Below are 14,797 nucleotides of genomic sequence, written 5' to 3'. Positions count from 1 at the left end.
TTCCTCATCGCGCCTTTCTGCAACTCCGATAGTTGGCTAACCTCCCTCCATGCTACCTTGATCTTAGCCTCTAGCCTCCTTCTCCATGGAGGGTACTGCCCCTTGTGTTGTTATACATATCCTCTATTTGAGCCTTTATACATGGAATATAGAGAGCCTCTATGCCTCTATGTATACTTTTGACCCTGTGTGGATTAAAGAAAATCCCAAATAAATTCAAATTTGTGGATCCAATTCTCATCAAGAGAAAAGTTCAAAGTGACATTCATGCCCATGATGAGTGGTTGTAAACTTCTGACCACAACAGTATCTACAAGACTTTTGTTTCATAAGAAAACAAACAAACAATCAAAAATAACTAGCACAGGTTAATCCAAAGCAATGTAAATAAGTACAAATCAAACAGGAAATGAAATGTTGGAAGCAACACAGTGTTTGCTTGTGTGTAAATGGTAAATGGCCTGTATTTGTATAGCGCTTTACTAGTCCCTAAGAACCCCAAAGCGCTTTACACGTCCAGTCATCCACCCATTCACACACACATACACACTGGTGATGGCAAGTTACATTGTGCGTAAAGAATAAAAAAGGGAATTTTAAAAGTTTAACAAAATAGCAATGAATAAAGCAGGACTGACAGGAAAGCTATGAGTAAAGAAAGTTTTCATTCACTTCAGAGACCAATCTCAAAGGTCCAGTCTGCTTATGTGTTTGCCTCCATGCTGCAGCCTTTTGGGGGAGTTCTCTCTTGAGTGTTTGGCTACCAGGAGGGGTCTGCTATCACCTCAGAGCCCCCTAACAGAAAGTGAGCAGCTGGAAGAGTGTGTGCATCTATGTGTATTTGGGGTGCAGGGGTATTCAAATCCTTTTTGCTGTGACGATGTCGGCCAGAGTTCGTGCCATGGCCAAAGACAACACGAGCTCACTAAAAATGGAAGTCAGATTCAGTCATCTGAAGAGCAGGTGGGGTAGAGTGAAAGATAGCTGATGGACTGTGAACGGGGGATAGGAACCAGAAAGGTCTTGGTTTGTTTAACCCGCGTTTGATTCTCAATGATCATCTGATGTTTATTTAAGCTCTCAGGGATGACATACAGCACAGGTGTAGACACTTTTATAAGCTCTGTGACAAAACTGAAACATGTAAGTGAAGGTGATCTAGGCCTCTGTTGTCCTGGAGCATCTCTATGTGTTCATCACGGCCGGTGCTTTTTTCACCTCAACACATTTAGTTGCTTAGTCTGTGAAATTTATTGGCCAGCTGCTGTGTGCTTATGCTGTACTTGATCAGAAAGACACACAGATGACTGCCGACTAGGTCTCAAAGGTCTGTCTTCTTTTTAACTCCTGCCTTTAATCGCTTCACCAGATCACTATAGCAGAACATATTGTTCATAGACTCACTCTCTCTCCCCTGATGTGTATGAAATTTCCAGGAGAGATTTTTTTAACCTCGTTCATCCTTTCTTTTAACACCCCTACCACTCCGCCGTCAATAAGTCTGGGTTCAAAATGTGCACGCACCCAGACCGCACACTCATATATGCACCCTGGGAAAATGTACACGTGCCTGAATCACATTTGGGTCATGCGAGTCAGACATGTGAATTCCCGCTAGCACTGCAGCAGAGAGGGATTATTGCAGTGCCTGGTCATCAGCATATACTTCCCAATTTAGTAAATGCCAAACATCAAGACAACAACAAAAAAATGAGAAAAAGTAGCTTCTGAAAACTGATGTGTGTATGAACAGGGAATAAAATCCATTCCACAGATGCACACACCATCAAACTTTTTCTGACACCAGTTTTGGTTTATGAGAGCAGGTCATTTTGCCTTCATCTGGAATATTTGCTTGCATTTTTATATCAGCAAAACCAGGTTTGATGCAGAGCAAACACCCGTTCCACTTCTGGATCTATATGTATCCTTACATATAACTTTGGGACGCAAACAATGACTGAAATCTTACTTTTTAACTAGTTTTTATCCAGATTATGCCTTCTGCTATAGCTCAGAATAGTCCTGGAAACATGCAGACATAACTGTGTGTACACACAGGGACGGAGAACAAAGGAAATCACCACATGAAATTAAAAATAAATAAGAAAATCATTTGCCATTTAGCAGCAAATCTGTGGATCCTGATATTTTTTATATTTCCTAGTTAATCTCTGACTTTACACCACAGGGATGGCAAAACGTAACTGTTTATCCCAAATGAATTAAGAGTTAGTAATTTAGCAGTTCAGTACGCGCATGATCAAACACCTGATTTGTTTAATCCACAATGAATTCATCACATCCAGCCCACCGACTGTCAAGACGTCGCACACACTAAGCGCTATCCATCTTTCTGTCTTGAAAAGAGAAAGGCGAGTGGGCGAGTGACTGAAAAAGAAACAGAGGGGCCTGTGTTTACACTGGCAGAGTGAGCGGCCTGTGAGCCCCATGGAAATGGCCAGCTCACATCTGATGGCGAGAAAGCTCCACCATGACTGACAGGGCCTGGCTTTTGAAGCTCTGCACAGTCAGTGCAGTCTGTTTCTCTATGTGCCTCGCTCCCCCGGGGTGGCCACACCAAACAAAACAAATAAGAGAGATTAGAAGGAAAATGGTTGCCATACCAGGGAACACAGAAGGAGAGCCTTCACTGAGGGTGAAGGGGTGCATGTGGCACGAAAAAACTGGACCCTCAGTGAGTTGTCCGCTGAATTCCTATACACTGTAATTCCAGCACTAATAGAGGGGCTGGAATGCCAAGGACATCCCAGTGGAGTCATTTCTGCAACTGTCTTCATCAACAATGTACAGTATTTCATCTCCGGAGAGGAAAATGCATTTACCAATCACTGGCATACATTTTCCTTCCATGTTGTGCTGATAAGTTTCCGCCATGCTCTCCAAGCCATACTCGCCATTTAATTGCATTTAAAAAGGAAACTAACAACCAGCACAGGGCCCCAGTGGTCTCACAGCGGACCACAAACACGAACTGATCTTCTTTAAAGGGTTGCGTAAATCTTCAAAGGGGAGTTTTCAGTGTAAAGCCCACTATTACCATCACTTTCACAATACCAGCTGTCTTCCTGGAAGAGAATGGATTTCTTGTATTGCCATTTAGATTTCCAGCAACGGGCTCGGACTCTATTGATTCCCATAATTGCATTAGATGACTTTTGTCCTTTTCAAAACAGCTTTATAGCTATAGATTGGTTCATGGAGCCAGGGCATGTCAAATAAAAGAGGTCCAGCTGAAGAGAAAAGGGTTCAAGAAGTGCAAGAGCAAGATTAACGGGTGAACAGATCAATGAACCAACAGGAGAGCACAGTCTGTGATATCCACCGTTGTAATTGAAAGGATGGAGCTGAAAGGTATGGGTAAACTGTATAGGAGTTGTAACTGCATATGTATACAATTACATTCCTCCTTTGGTGTTTTTCCACACCGCTCTAGATAATCTTATATAGATATTTGAAGATAAGTGTTAAGAGTGATGGTGGAAGAAGAAAAGGTCGATTAACAAAAAAAGCTCTTATCCCAGTCATCCATGTCATCATGATAGCAGCACCTTTTATCTTCTCTTTACTCTTCTTTAAGTGAAAAAAACTTATCAAAGCTACTAAATTGTTGGTTGAGTGTTGAGTAAGTGCATATGAGAGCATGAGGGTGGGAATGGATGTTTGTATCTGTGTGTGCCTGTATGTCTGTGTCTATATGTCAGGTTGGGTGTCAGGCGCCACCTCTCTGGGGACATCTCAGGCCCTCCAAGGTTTGGAGGCCTATCTCCCCCTACCACCACTTCCCCTGCCAGTGGCGGTCCCCCTCGGACATCGGTGCGTTGGTGGTTCTTTGTGTCCGGGGGTGGGCGTCCAGGTACACACCGGCTCACTCCTTGGCGGCCGCTTGTCGGGGCCTGGAGCCTGGGGCTCGCTCGGGCCACTTCGGAGGTGGGGTGCCCCCGGCCTCTCAGCCTAGGGCTCGGTCACTCAGGCGCGGCTGGCTGCCGGCGGAGCTCACGGGCGCGTCACTGCAACTCCCCCTGGCTTCTGCTCCGCGGCTGCTGGGTGAGCCCTCATCTGGGACTCTCCTCAGCTCTTTCTGGGACAGTGCTTGTTTTCTTTTTTCTTTCTCAGCAGGTGACCCAGGTGATTGATATATGCATTTTTTATTTCTTTTTTTTTTTCTGCTCATTCTGTTGGTTTTTGTCTTTTGCCCTTCTCCCCCGTCCCTCTTCTCAGCTGTTTCTCTTTCCCTCTTTCTTTCTCTCCTTATTTCCCCCAGTCAAGTCTGTCCCGTATTCAGTAAGTGAAAATAAAATAAACAATAAAAGGTGAATCAAATGGACCATTACGGCAAGGCTGGGATGGTCAATTTGGTAAAGTAAATCCGTTGGGCATCTTTCTTTGCCTTTAGACAACAATTCTGATGGCAAAAGAGCCAAACGGGACAGGCAAAAAAAAAAAAAAAAAAAAAAAAAAAAAGCTACTAAATTGTATGAAATTCTTCTTACAAGTCCTTCCCACCAAAAACAGCAGCTTTTATCGATTGTGGAACTGACAATCTGCAAATATGGTGTTATAGAGCAGCTTTAAAGCTGTAAATAAGCCTATGTGCGCCATCTAGTGGAGGAGAAAGAGAAAAGACATGGCAGCAAGTATTGAAAGCTTCATTAATGATAAACAACAGTGACAGAAACCACCAGACACAGGTGGATATTTTGTTTCAGAAGTGCTGTTTTTATTAAATTGATTACAGTAAAGAAATATAATAAAAACAAAATTTAACAAAGCAGTACTTTAACAAGAAAATCATTACTTTATGAGTTCCAACCCTTTCAGAAAACCTGGTAAATCTTGTGAGTATGCTTTTTCCCACAGGTGTAGTGCAGCTCACACACGATCATTTCAATGCACTCTGCAAAAGAACTAATAGAGCTACACAAACTAACATTATGAGGATTCCTTGTAACTAGGAGAAAGACAATGATGGTAGCAAACAGCTGGAAGCAGTCGCAGTGACCAACAACACGCTCAGCCTCTGAATGACTGAATAGGTTCTGTCTGCAATCACTCTCAGACAGACTGGAGAAAGTATGCTGTCTAATTTATGAACACAAACAGATTCAACACAACACAATCTTTCTGAGTCAGTCTCTGCTGAACCAGACTTCACTGCATCTCTCTGCAACTGTTTGCCAGCTGCTAATTTAAATGTGAGGCTGCCGAATGCTTATGTGACTCTGCAGCTGAATCATCGTCCTGCAGCAGCTGTGTCACCATTCGTGTAGAAATGTCTGAAATTATGCTTCAAAACTATCAGGTCCTAGCTGGACTCTGAATGTAAGTACATAATGTGAATTTCAGTGTATTGCCATTTTATCACCATCACCAAATCCACTTTAAAGATAGCAGTTGTCTGCAAGTGATCACAGACTTGGTCGCCATCTTCAAAGCAACTATTTGAAAGCCAATGAGATCAGTCAGTTGCAAAAATGTTTGGTCGTGCCGTCGTCTCCACCCACTGTTTTCCCTAGTGTGACTGTAGCATAAGATACTTTGTGGATCTCCTTCTGTGTTCCTTTTTCTCGGTGAGGAGAGTCCATTGAGTAGTTTCAGTCGACTGTCACACCTTCAGGCAGCTCCACCACAACAGGTTCACAGTCGTCCAAGTCTGAATCGAAATCCCATCTGAACTTCTTGGTCAGGTGGGCTTTGAATTTCTCTGCTCTCTTACGCAGGTTGGCATCTACACCAGGCCCAATGGCAAACTGGAAAAAATCCTGTGAAGAACAATTAATCAAACAATTTTATAAACTGGTAACTGTAAATGTGATCTGTAAAAATTCAGGTGATGCTTTGATACTGTGGTCCATTTTCTGTTTGCAAGCATTTCTGTGTGTCGTGGAGATCATTCAGGATTATGAACGTATGTTGTACGGATCGAATTATAAACTGTCCTCAGATACCAGCCATAAAAAAATAGTGTTGTGAAAGGTATTCAACACACTGGCAATTTAAACATCCCTTTCTCGTTGCATACGAATTATTATCTTTATAATTTATTTTTTTACATTTAACCAGAAGAGCATGCAAAGTGTGGAGCAAGCCCAGGTTTAATCCCCGCTGGGGTTTAAGTAGTACAAATGCAGGGTTCAACATAACCAACAGGCCAATGGCCCAAGGCCAGCAGAAAACTCTACTGGGAAAGTTGATAGCCCAGCTGCTGACCCATTTGGACCAGTGACGGTGTTTCCACTGACCGATTTACCCCTGAACAGAGCTGACCGAAATGATCGACTGTTTTTAGCTGCTTTGACTTCCATTTTATTTATTCCACTACATTTATTTTAAACCTTTATTTACAGCTTTTTTCCTAATAATCTTCTTCTTTTAGCTGCGTCATTTAGGGGTCACCACAGTGGATAATCTGCCTCCATCTCCGCCTATCCCTAGCATCCTTCTCTGTCACACAAACTCTCTGCATATCTTCCGTCACTACATCCATGAATCTCCATATTCAGCTTCTTTTGTACAATCTGGCCACTATCCCTCCTCTGCATATGTCCAAACCATCTCAGCCTTCCCTCTCCAAACTCTCAAACCTGAGCTGTCCCTCTGATGTACTCAATTCTAATTCTGTCCACAGATCACAATGTAGTCTGAATACAGCTTGAATCTACTAATAAAAAATTATATGTTCCTATAGTATAATCTTGAAATTAAACTGTCATTTTTGTGGGCCAATAAAGTCACACAAGGAGCAAGTAAAAGGCTGATCTTCTGGCTTGTTGGTTGAAAAGTGTGATACTGGTTAATGGACCCTAAATTACTTAAGATTAGTTTGCAAGAACACATTTTTTTAACTTTTTAATATCACAACATCTTAGTTCACATCTAAAATCAATTTTGCACCAGTGAGATGAATATATATTATTTAGTTAGATATAAAGGAGCATCAAGTGACAAACACTATAGTCTGATTTGTGCATGTACCTGCAGCGTGGAGGTAAGGAAGTTGTTTTGAGATACAATGTCAACAAAAAAATCAGGAGGTATTTCTCCAAGCTGGTGGTAGAGCACGGCGATGAGCCCCAGGTAGAGGTCCTTGCGCTTCAGAATGGACTCCTCTGAGCGGCACAGCAGAGCGAGGAGGCACTTCCAGTGCTCGAAGCCCTCGTACACATTTCCAAAGAGAAAACACACAAAGGCAAACTGCAGCTCACCTGAGAGAGGGGCTAAATGTCAGTACTTTTTCTTGCATAATGAATCAAGAGTAACCCATTTTTAACAAATGTGATACATACCCAGCACGTTAAGAGCCTCCTGCATGTGGTTCTTCTCCAGCACCGTCTCCAGAGCGTAGCTCAGGTCCATGCTGCACTTGGTGATCTCAGCCGGCGTAGCCCCGGGAGGGTAGGTCTTCTTAGGGATGACAGAGAAGCGCAACTCCGTACCCTCCCTTTGTTTCATCTTGGGGAGCCTGTCAAGCCCCTCTTTCATGCTCTGACAGGCCGTGTCATTCCTCGGCTGCTCCGCCCTGTCTTTGGTGTGTGTGAACTGAAGCTCGGGAATCACGTCACTGAATGCACATACTCGACCTGAGAGAGGCTGCAAGTTTTTGGCCATTTCCTCACTGATACGGTCAGTGAGGGACACCCACTTCCTCATCACCTCATAGGGATAGGGGCCCAGGTAAGGATCCAGCTCGCGCAAGCTGGCACGAATCCGACTCAACTCCTCTTCATTCTTGGAGGCTGAGAAGTCCAGATCTTCTTCCTTGGCGTCCCAGTTGGCCAGTATGATCTCTCTGGGTTTGAGAGAGAGGAAGAGGCCTGTCTTCGGGCCAATTTGTCCTCCATAGCCTGACGAGCAGTAGTGGAGGAAGTGCAGACCAGGGGGGATCATTTTAACACCCCGGAAACGAGGACCCACTTGCCAACTCTTGCAGTCGATTCCGAGCTCTGTACCCTGAGGAACACCCAGCAGCACGAGGGTAGCTCCCTCCTCGAAAAGCCTCAGGGCAACATCTGGATCCATGTCCACACTACCACTGCTGCTGCTGGCCATGTCTTTTAAGGGGTACTTAACGTGAATCTACTAACGAATTAACTAACTAAACTCTGCTCTCACCTGTTAAATGCAGATCACTCAAACGGATTTCCTCAAAAGGTCAGAGAGCCGCTGCTGCTTTGACGCTAATACTTTCAATTGATGCGATTCTCGATGACTGAAAACATGGCAAAAATTTTTTTTAAAGCTACACTGTGTTAGTAACTTCGGTGTAATAGCCTTTCTCACAGCCACACTTCATACATCCAGCTGTTGACGTTTCGAGTCGTTCGTATGGTGGAAGTTGTGCCACAAATTTCTTGCTCCGGACGGAAACAGTACCATGAAACACATTTGTGTCCGTCTACTTTTAATTTAAATACATTAATTAATAAATTTAAAATGTTATAAATCGTTTATGTATAATAGAATAATTATATAGATGTATTATATGATTTGTGTATGTGTATAGTTATTGTATATTATCTATATTTGCACTTCGTCTTTTGCTTGCTGCCTGTAGGTGTCGCCAGAGATCTCACCCTATGCATCGTCCTCTGTCTCACCAAACCTTGGCATGCTCCCCTTCGCTACATCCACGAATCTCTGTGGTCTTGCTCTTTTCTTCCTCTTCATTCTTGTATCCGCGCATGTCCATCTCAGCCTTGTCTTTCTAACTTTGCCTCCAATCCACTCAACGTAAGCTGGCCCTCCAGTAGACTCATTTCTAATCTTGTCCATCCTTGTCACCACAAATGAAAATCGTAACATTTTCAACTCTGCCACCTCCACCTCCTATATTTTTGTCTGCCTTCATTACCTCTGCTCCTTGCATCCTCACCTTTACCCCCTCTCAGTCACACACATGTCTTGCTTCTTCTGACTTTCATTCCTCTTCAGTGCACACCTCCACCTCTCCAGGCTCTCATCCCCCTTCTCACTACTCTCACTACAGATCACAATGTCGTTTACAAACATCACAGAGACTCCTGCCTGACCTCATCTATCAGCTTGTCCATCACAACTGCAAACTACAAAGTGGCTAAGAGCAGATCACTAATAAATAAATAGCAGATTGGTTGGGTTTTTTTTGCTACACTTTATTTAAAATATAATGATTTAGCCAGCATGTATTAATATCTGCTTTATTCACATTTAGCTTTTTCTTGTGACCTCTTTATGGAAGCTTTTTTCCGTCACTCAGAAAAAAAAAAGTAGTTAGAAGCTAAGTTAGAACTTTTTTCACAAAACGTCAAGTTACTGACTAAATGTTTTAAAATTGAGTGATTTGTCATGAGTAGAAAATTTCAAGACATCACCTGAAAATTTTGACTAACAAAAAAAAATTAAATTAAAATAAAAAAAATCTTGATTGACAGAAACAAGCTTCTATATGTTTCCATTCTTTACAATAAAGACATTGTGCAATATTTATTGAATGACATTTTGTAACACTAACATTCATTCCTTAATCAAAATAATGAAAAAAAGGATGGTTATATAATATCTTGCAACAAAAGTCTATTGTAGCTGATACACCTATAGCACCCCTAATAATAATAATTAATTAATTAATATCATTATTACAATAACTGCATAGGCTCACTTCAGAATAGTATAAATCAAACATGTACAAATTTTATTATGTGGCATATACTCAACTATATAACCGACATAAGAACATTTTTGGGTATGATGACATGTGGTTTGCAAACACAAAACATAAGAGTTTGTACAACAGGAGAAACTTTTAAAATGGTCTAAAAGTATCTGAACGCGTCGATCTTTAGCTTATCTTTGCTTACTATATAAAGCTATTCCATAAAATGTAGCAATGCTGACATGCAGATGCTGGTGTAGCTTTTAATACACAAGACACTGAGAACTTGACAACAGTAAACATTCATGACTTTGCTTTTGAAAAATAGCTGTCTAAACACAGTCACTGATTGGTCACATGTAATATTCGCTATCTGTAGCAAGGAACACTGTGTAAATTCACCTTATGTCTTCATGAGAAAGTAGCACAGGCCTATAGGAACCAGGGAGATACATTTCCTACTTTTAAAGCACAGAGACACTTTGAAGTTTTTGCCAGCAAGTGATCAGTGCCTTGATAACTCGGATTAACCTCATCCTTTTTCTCTTCTTTCCTCGTATTTTCTGGACAGCTGAACAAGAGGTTTTATTTCCCTGAAAAAAATGGAAAAAGAAAATAGCACAAGAGCGGTTTGGCTTGTTTTCTCACTGTGCGGTGGTGCTGGGGGCTCAGAAGAACACATTAAAGTCATCTTACCAAATACTGGGGACGGCAGTTTTGCACAATTAGCTGCTCCATGCTCTCAACTGGCTTCTCCAGGTCAGATTGATTTTTGCCACTCCCCTGACACCGCATCTGCTGTGTCATACCATAGATGGAAACCAGGATGCGACGTGCCTGCCATGAGATAACAGCCCAAACGTGTAGAAAATTAAAAAGGTGGAATAGTCCATCTAGCATGTCAGTCAAAGGTTGAAAACTTCTTCTGTATTTACCCAAACGTAAATGTACAACATGTGCCACGCAGGTTGTCATTTTTACCCTGTCCATGGTGCTGAAAGTGCATATAATGTAGTGCCACTTACCTTTCCTGAGGGACAAGGGTCTCTCTCTTTAAATTTATTCGCTGAAACAGTCAGATTCTGCAAAAGAAAAAGCCCAGTGTTGAGTTATTTAAGACATTTATTTGGCTTGTGATGCAAAAGAGAGAGGGGAGAAAGAGCTTTACTTGAAGAGCAAACACTGGAGGGCAGCCTAGCACATGTTATTAACTCACAAGCTTTATCACAGCTGTAACTGATTGCAGTGAACTTGCATTTAATGGTAGTTTAGTTAGTGGGGATGTCTGCCAATACAATACTTAAAACACAATCATTTTTAAATATCTACCACAGTTAATTAATCCCACAGTCTTATGATAAACTTTGCAATCATACCAGATTCTGTAGTTCAACGGAGATGACTTCTCTGTAGGAGCCCAGTATTTCTTTATAGTTACATCTACTTTTCCCACAGGAGTAGGCCAACAAGACAGCCACCAGGACACTACGGAGCAGAGTTCCAGTCAGACACTATGAAAAGAGAGCAGTGTTACAACTCTTCACAGGCAACCAAGGAAAACAGGCCACGAATCATCGCTCAATTTGGCTCCCGCTGAGGCGCACAGTGCGTTAAAAGCATCTGTCAGTTTCCAGCTGTCTGCGCCACCTGACATCTCGACCAAAGTCGAAATAACCACATTAATATACGTCGGTGTGCACGCTTCATCAGCAGCAGCTCATTTACTGCGTAAGTACGCACCAGATGTTCAAACTGCGCTTACCATTTATCATGTTTTTCTGCAGGATCTTCAGACGAGCAAACCCATCTCTAGTCGTGACCGTCTTCGCTCATGGTGAGCTCCAAACTTTCACTTTTTTTTTTCTTTGGCTCCCCTTCAGTACTTTTGCACTACCTGTGGCGGAGACGTTAATACGGCGACGGGTAGACTTCCGATGTGGCGCTCCGTGGCTTCCAACATTACCAAACTGACTGCTCCTATTTCCTTCCCCGTCGTGGATTGCTGACGCCGGGCTTAGGATTTCACCAAACTCCAGTCCGATCAAGTCAAGGACAACTTCTGCAATCAATCATTTGCCTCCATCCTTTCGGTTTCGTTGGAAAGACACGACGCGGCATTTATCCAAAGCGCCGATTTAAACTTTTTAAAAGCTTGTTGTGATAGCAAAAGAAAAAAAAGGCAGCCTACAACATAAAAAATGGAATGAAATACCAGAGAGAGCAGTCAAAACTATGACCCTGCATGGGAACTGCTCGGGAGGATGAATGTCACTCTTAGAGTGAAAGTGTGGGAAATCACATCTCACAAACAAAGTGTGCAGTCAGAGTTTGAGTTGACATTTAACTTACAGCACAAGAAAAAAAAAGTCTTAGAAACCAACTTGTTTGGGAGAAACAGTGAATTCTGCAATAAACTTTGTCTGTTTATTGGATGCCTGCAAAGTATTTTTAAACACATTTCAGAAAAGATATGTAGAAAGGACAAAAATCATGGCTACATGATATAATCCTTGAGAAAGAGTTTATATACACTGTCATGTGTTTCTAAACAGATATAGCCAAACCTGGAGAAGACACAAAACATATAATTCCACAAAAATGTAAAGTGTTTAACAAACACAGCTACAGATAAAAACACCTTAATGTGTTCAGTTCAAACATTCTGTAAATGTGAAACTGCCCTTTTTAGATAGTTCTTGTATAAAATGCCTGAAATATGCATTTATTTCACAATTGTAACAACCACATAGACTGAACTCAGAACAATAAATCAAAACAATAAAGCATAATTTTTGATTTAATAGTACATTTTTACCACCTTCAATGTGAGCTATAAATATAATTCGTTAACAGAATTCTCATGTGTGCCAAATCCAGCTGACAGTGTGCTGGTTTGCTGTGAGATGACTTGAAATGGCTGGTCACAGGCAGCTAAAGAATGATGAACAGATCAAGCATCGTGAAAGCAAAATAAGTGCTTGTCAACACACCAGAGAACACATTTTCTCATTTAAAGATTTCACAAAAACAAATTCAAGTGTTACAGAGTAGGGCTGGGTATCGTCACTGATTTCTAGAATAGATTCGATTCGATTCGGATTCACAGGGTCCTGAATCGATTCGATCCACGATTCGATTCAATTCGATTCGAATCTGGGAAATTTTGCCTCAGACAGTCAGAAATGTTATAATTCAGATCAGTACATTTACATATTTTTGTATCTATAAAAAGGAAGCTGACACTTTCCAGACTTTATCAAAGGTGTGAGCATCACAGCAGATGCCTTTGTGTCAAAGTAGCTGAAGATAAAACACAGAAAAACATGAAGGAGGTTTTCCTGGCCTGGGATTTTGTACAAATATTCTGCAGTACATCAAAAACGAAAGAAAACCATTAATCAACATATGAACATTATCTCTGAAGTTACAGTGGTTTTATTAGAGACACAGCGTTTTGCATTTTGTATAATTTTAAAAAGTTTAAATTTGTTCAGAAGCCTATTGAATGGCAGAAATTAGGTTTTCTTTTCGGAAGTAAGTAAAAGGAAAAAAAAAACAGTGGCCGACAGCGCTGTAAATAACGGTAGACTTGTGCGTAACAAGCAAGCGAATAATGCAGAAAACAGATTTCGTGAATAGACGGGAAACTGTTCTTGAAGTACACTGAGAAAGAGAGAGAGAGAGCTGTGCATGAAGTGTGATTTTATTGTGGTGGAAGCAAAACAGAAAAAGTCAGAGGGAGTCCATGACGATGTTTTTGTGAAGTGTAGTTGGGATCTTCTTTTGCTGCTGGTTTGGTCAATATTGTTTGGAGAGAGATAAAACTAACAGCTTTAGAATCAGCGCAAAAAGGGCGTAAACACAAAGCGCGGACCCGCGGATCAGAATCAGCGAGCTGTCGGCTTTCAGCCCAGACCGTGTCCGTGCTGTCGGGTGAGAAAGGCGACATCTCACTGATTCTGATCCGCGCTTTGTGTTTACGTCTTTGTGCAGAAGCCGTGTACCTGCTCTCATTTACTGTTTTAAATGTTTGGTGGTTGTCAAAATTTTGTGACGTTTCACCTGAGATTCTTGAATTTTGGGCAAAATACATTTATATAAAAAAATCGATTCAGGATTTTAATGAATCGATATCACGTTATCCAAGCCAGAATCGATTTTAATCGATAAATCGATTATTAAAACCCACCCCTATTACAGAGTGAATATGGACGTTAAGTACAGACTCTCAGCTTTGAGTTAAACAAAAATATTGCATGAACTGTTGAAAAATCACAACCATCTTTCACAGTCACTTATTTTCAGCAGCTAGAATGTAATTTAATAAATTAATGTGGAATGAGTTTCCTACTTTGTGGTGTTTAGCCCAACATTTAAGTTTTTCATGACTCTTTCTGTCTTGTGTCATCACAACACTAGTGATTAGTGAAACTGGAAAGCATGTGTGTCTGTGCATCATACTGTTTCCAGTCCATTTTTTTATTAGATGCTGTATGCTTGATTTATGAGCCAATGGATGGCTGTGCCAAATTTTTTTTGTCCCGTCATTCTGGTAAAGGTTGATGTCAGTTTTATTTGTTTAAAGAATGGTGTTTCCAAACTGCTCTGGCAAAGTCTTTCCTTTTACTTTCAGGTATGGTTTGAACCTTGTCGTTAACCCTCTGTATCCTTATAATTAGAGCCCGACTGACTTAGTTGTATGCCAGTCTATTGGTACCTGCATTTGTAACAGCTCATAAATGACATAGAAGAGAGAAACGCCCTTCAACCACGTTGTGGGTGTTGATATTGCATAAGTTGTCCACCAGAGGGCACTCTGCAACTTCCCTATTCGCAACCCACCAAACGCAACAAGCAGCTGATCCGTGCAGCTTCAGGTAGGGGATAAAAAAAAAGTACCGTACACGTAACAAATGTTTATGTTTATTTTATGTCTTCTTTAAAAAAAAGAAAAAGATATCGACAAATATATCGCAATATCATATTTTTAAAATAACAAATATCAGTATCGTCCTAAATATCAGTCAGGCTCCATTTACAATGGAAAGGATCCCAGGATCATCCACCGGTGTTGTCATCCATGGAAATGTGGACTTTGTTATGTTGCAAAGTGCCTTGGTTTGTTTTTTTTCCTGTCTAAATGAT

The 14,797-nt window shown here is 41.3% G+C and overlaps 2 protein-coding genes across 2 annotated transcripts; both read right to left on the bottom strand.

The window, feature by feature from the left end:
* Positions 1-4,719: 4,719 nt before the first annotated feature.
* Positions 4,720-8,354, bottom strand: aar2 (AAR2 splicing factor). The gene is made up of 3 exons (XM_085260668.1): positions 7,308-8,354; positions 6,997-7,226; positions 4,720-5,783 (listed from the first exon to the last, which is right to left on the bottom strand). Exons 1-3 carry the CDS (start codon positions 8,068-8,070, stop codon positions 5,616-5,618), a joined length of 1,161 nt encoding a protein of 386 aa, XP_085116794.1. The 5' UTR covers positions 8,071-8,354; the 3' UTR covers positions 4,720-5,615.
* A 760-nt stretch (positions 8,355-9,114) lies between these two features.
* LOC146550940 (uncharacterized) lies at positions 9,115-11,979 on the bottom strand. The gene is made up of 5 exons (XM_085259486.1): positions 11,415-11,979; positions 11,029-11,163; positions 10,678-10,734; positions 10,349-10,489; positions 9,115-10,245 (listed from the first exon to the last, which is right to left on the bottom strand). The coding sequence occupies exons 1-5, from the start codon at positions 11,415-11,417 to the stop codon at positions 10,117-10,119; spliced, it is 465 nt and encodes a 154-aa protein (XP_085115612.1). The 5' UTR covers positions 11,418-11,979; the 3' UTR covers positions 9,115-10,116.
* Between the last annotated feature and the right edge of the window lie 2,818 nt (positions 11,980-14,797).

Source organism: Mchenga conophoros, linkage group LG20 (assembly GCF_057382185.1).
Source record: "Mchenga conophoros isolate Kocher_MC1m ecotype Shallow Benthic linkage group LG20, M_conophoros_male_GT1.1, whole genome shotgun sequence".
In the NCBI taxonomy this organism is placed as follows: Eukaryota; Metazoa; Chordata; class Actinopteri; order Cichliformes; family Cichlidae; genus Mchenga; species Mchenga conophoros.
This window is presented reverse-complemented; position numbering and strand designations above follow the sequence as displayed.

Bases quoted from the DNA above. Each gene is read 5' to 3' on its own strand.
- LOC146550940 (XM_085259486.1), bottom strand. The intron at 10,490-10,677 runs GTAAGTGGCACT...ATCTCATGGCAG, and splicing joins ACCCTTGTCCCTCAGGAAAG to GCACGTCGCATCCTGGTTTC. The intron at 10,246-10,348 runs GTAAGATGACTT...CATTTTTTTCAG, and splicing joins ACTGCCGTCCCCAGTATTTG to GGAAATAAAACCTCTTGTTC.
- aar2 (XM_085260668.1), bottom strand. From the start codon at position 8,070: ATGGCCAGCAGCAGCAGTGGTAGTGTGGACATGGATCCAGATGTTGCC. The intron at 7,227-7,307 runs GTATGTATCACA...CCCCTCTCTCAG, and splicing joins GGAGGCTCTTAACGTGCTGG to GTGAGCTGCAGTTTGCCTTT. The intron at 5,784-6,996 runs GTACATGCACAA...TGTTCTTCACAG, and splicing joins TCCTTACCTCCACGCTGCAG to GATTTTTTCCAGTTTGCCAT.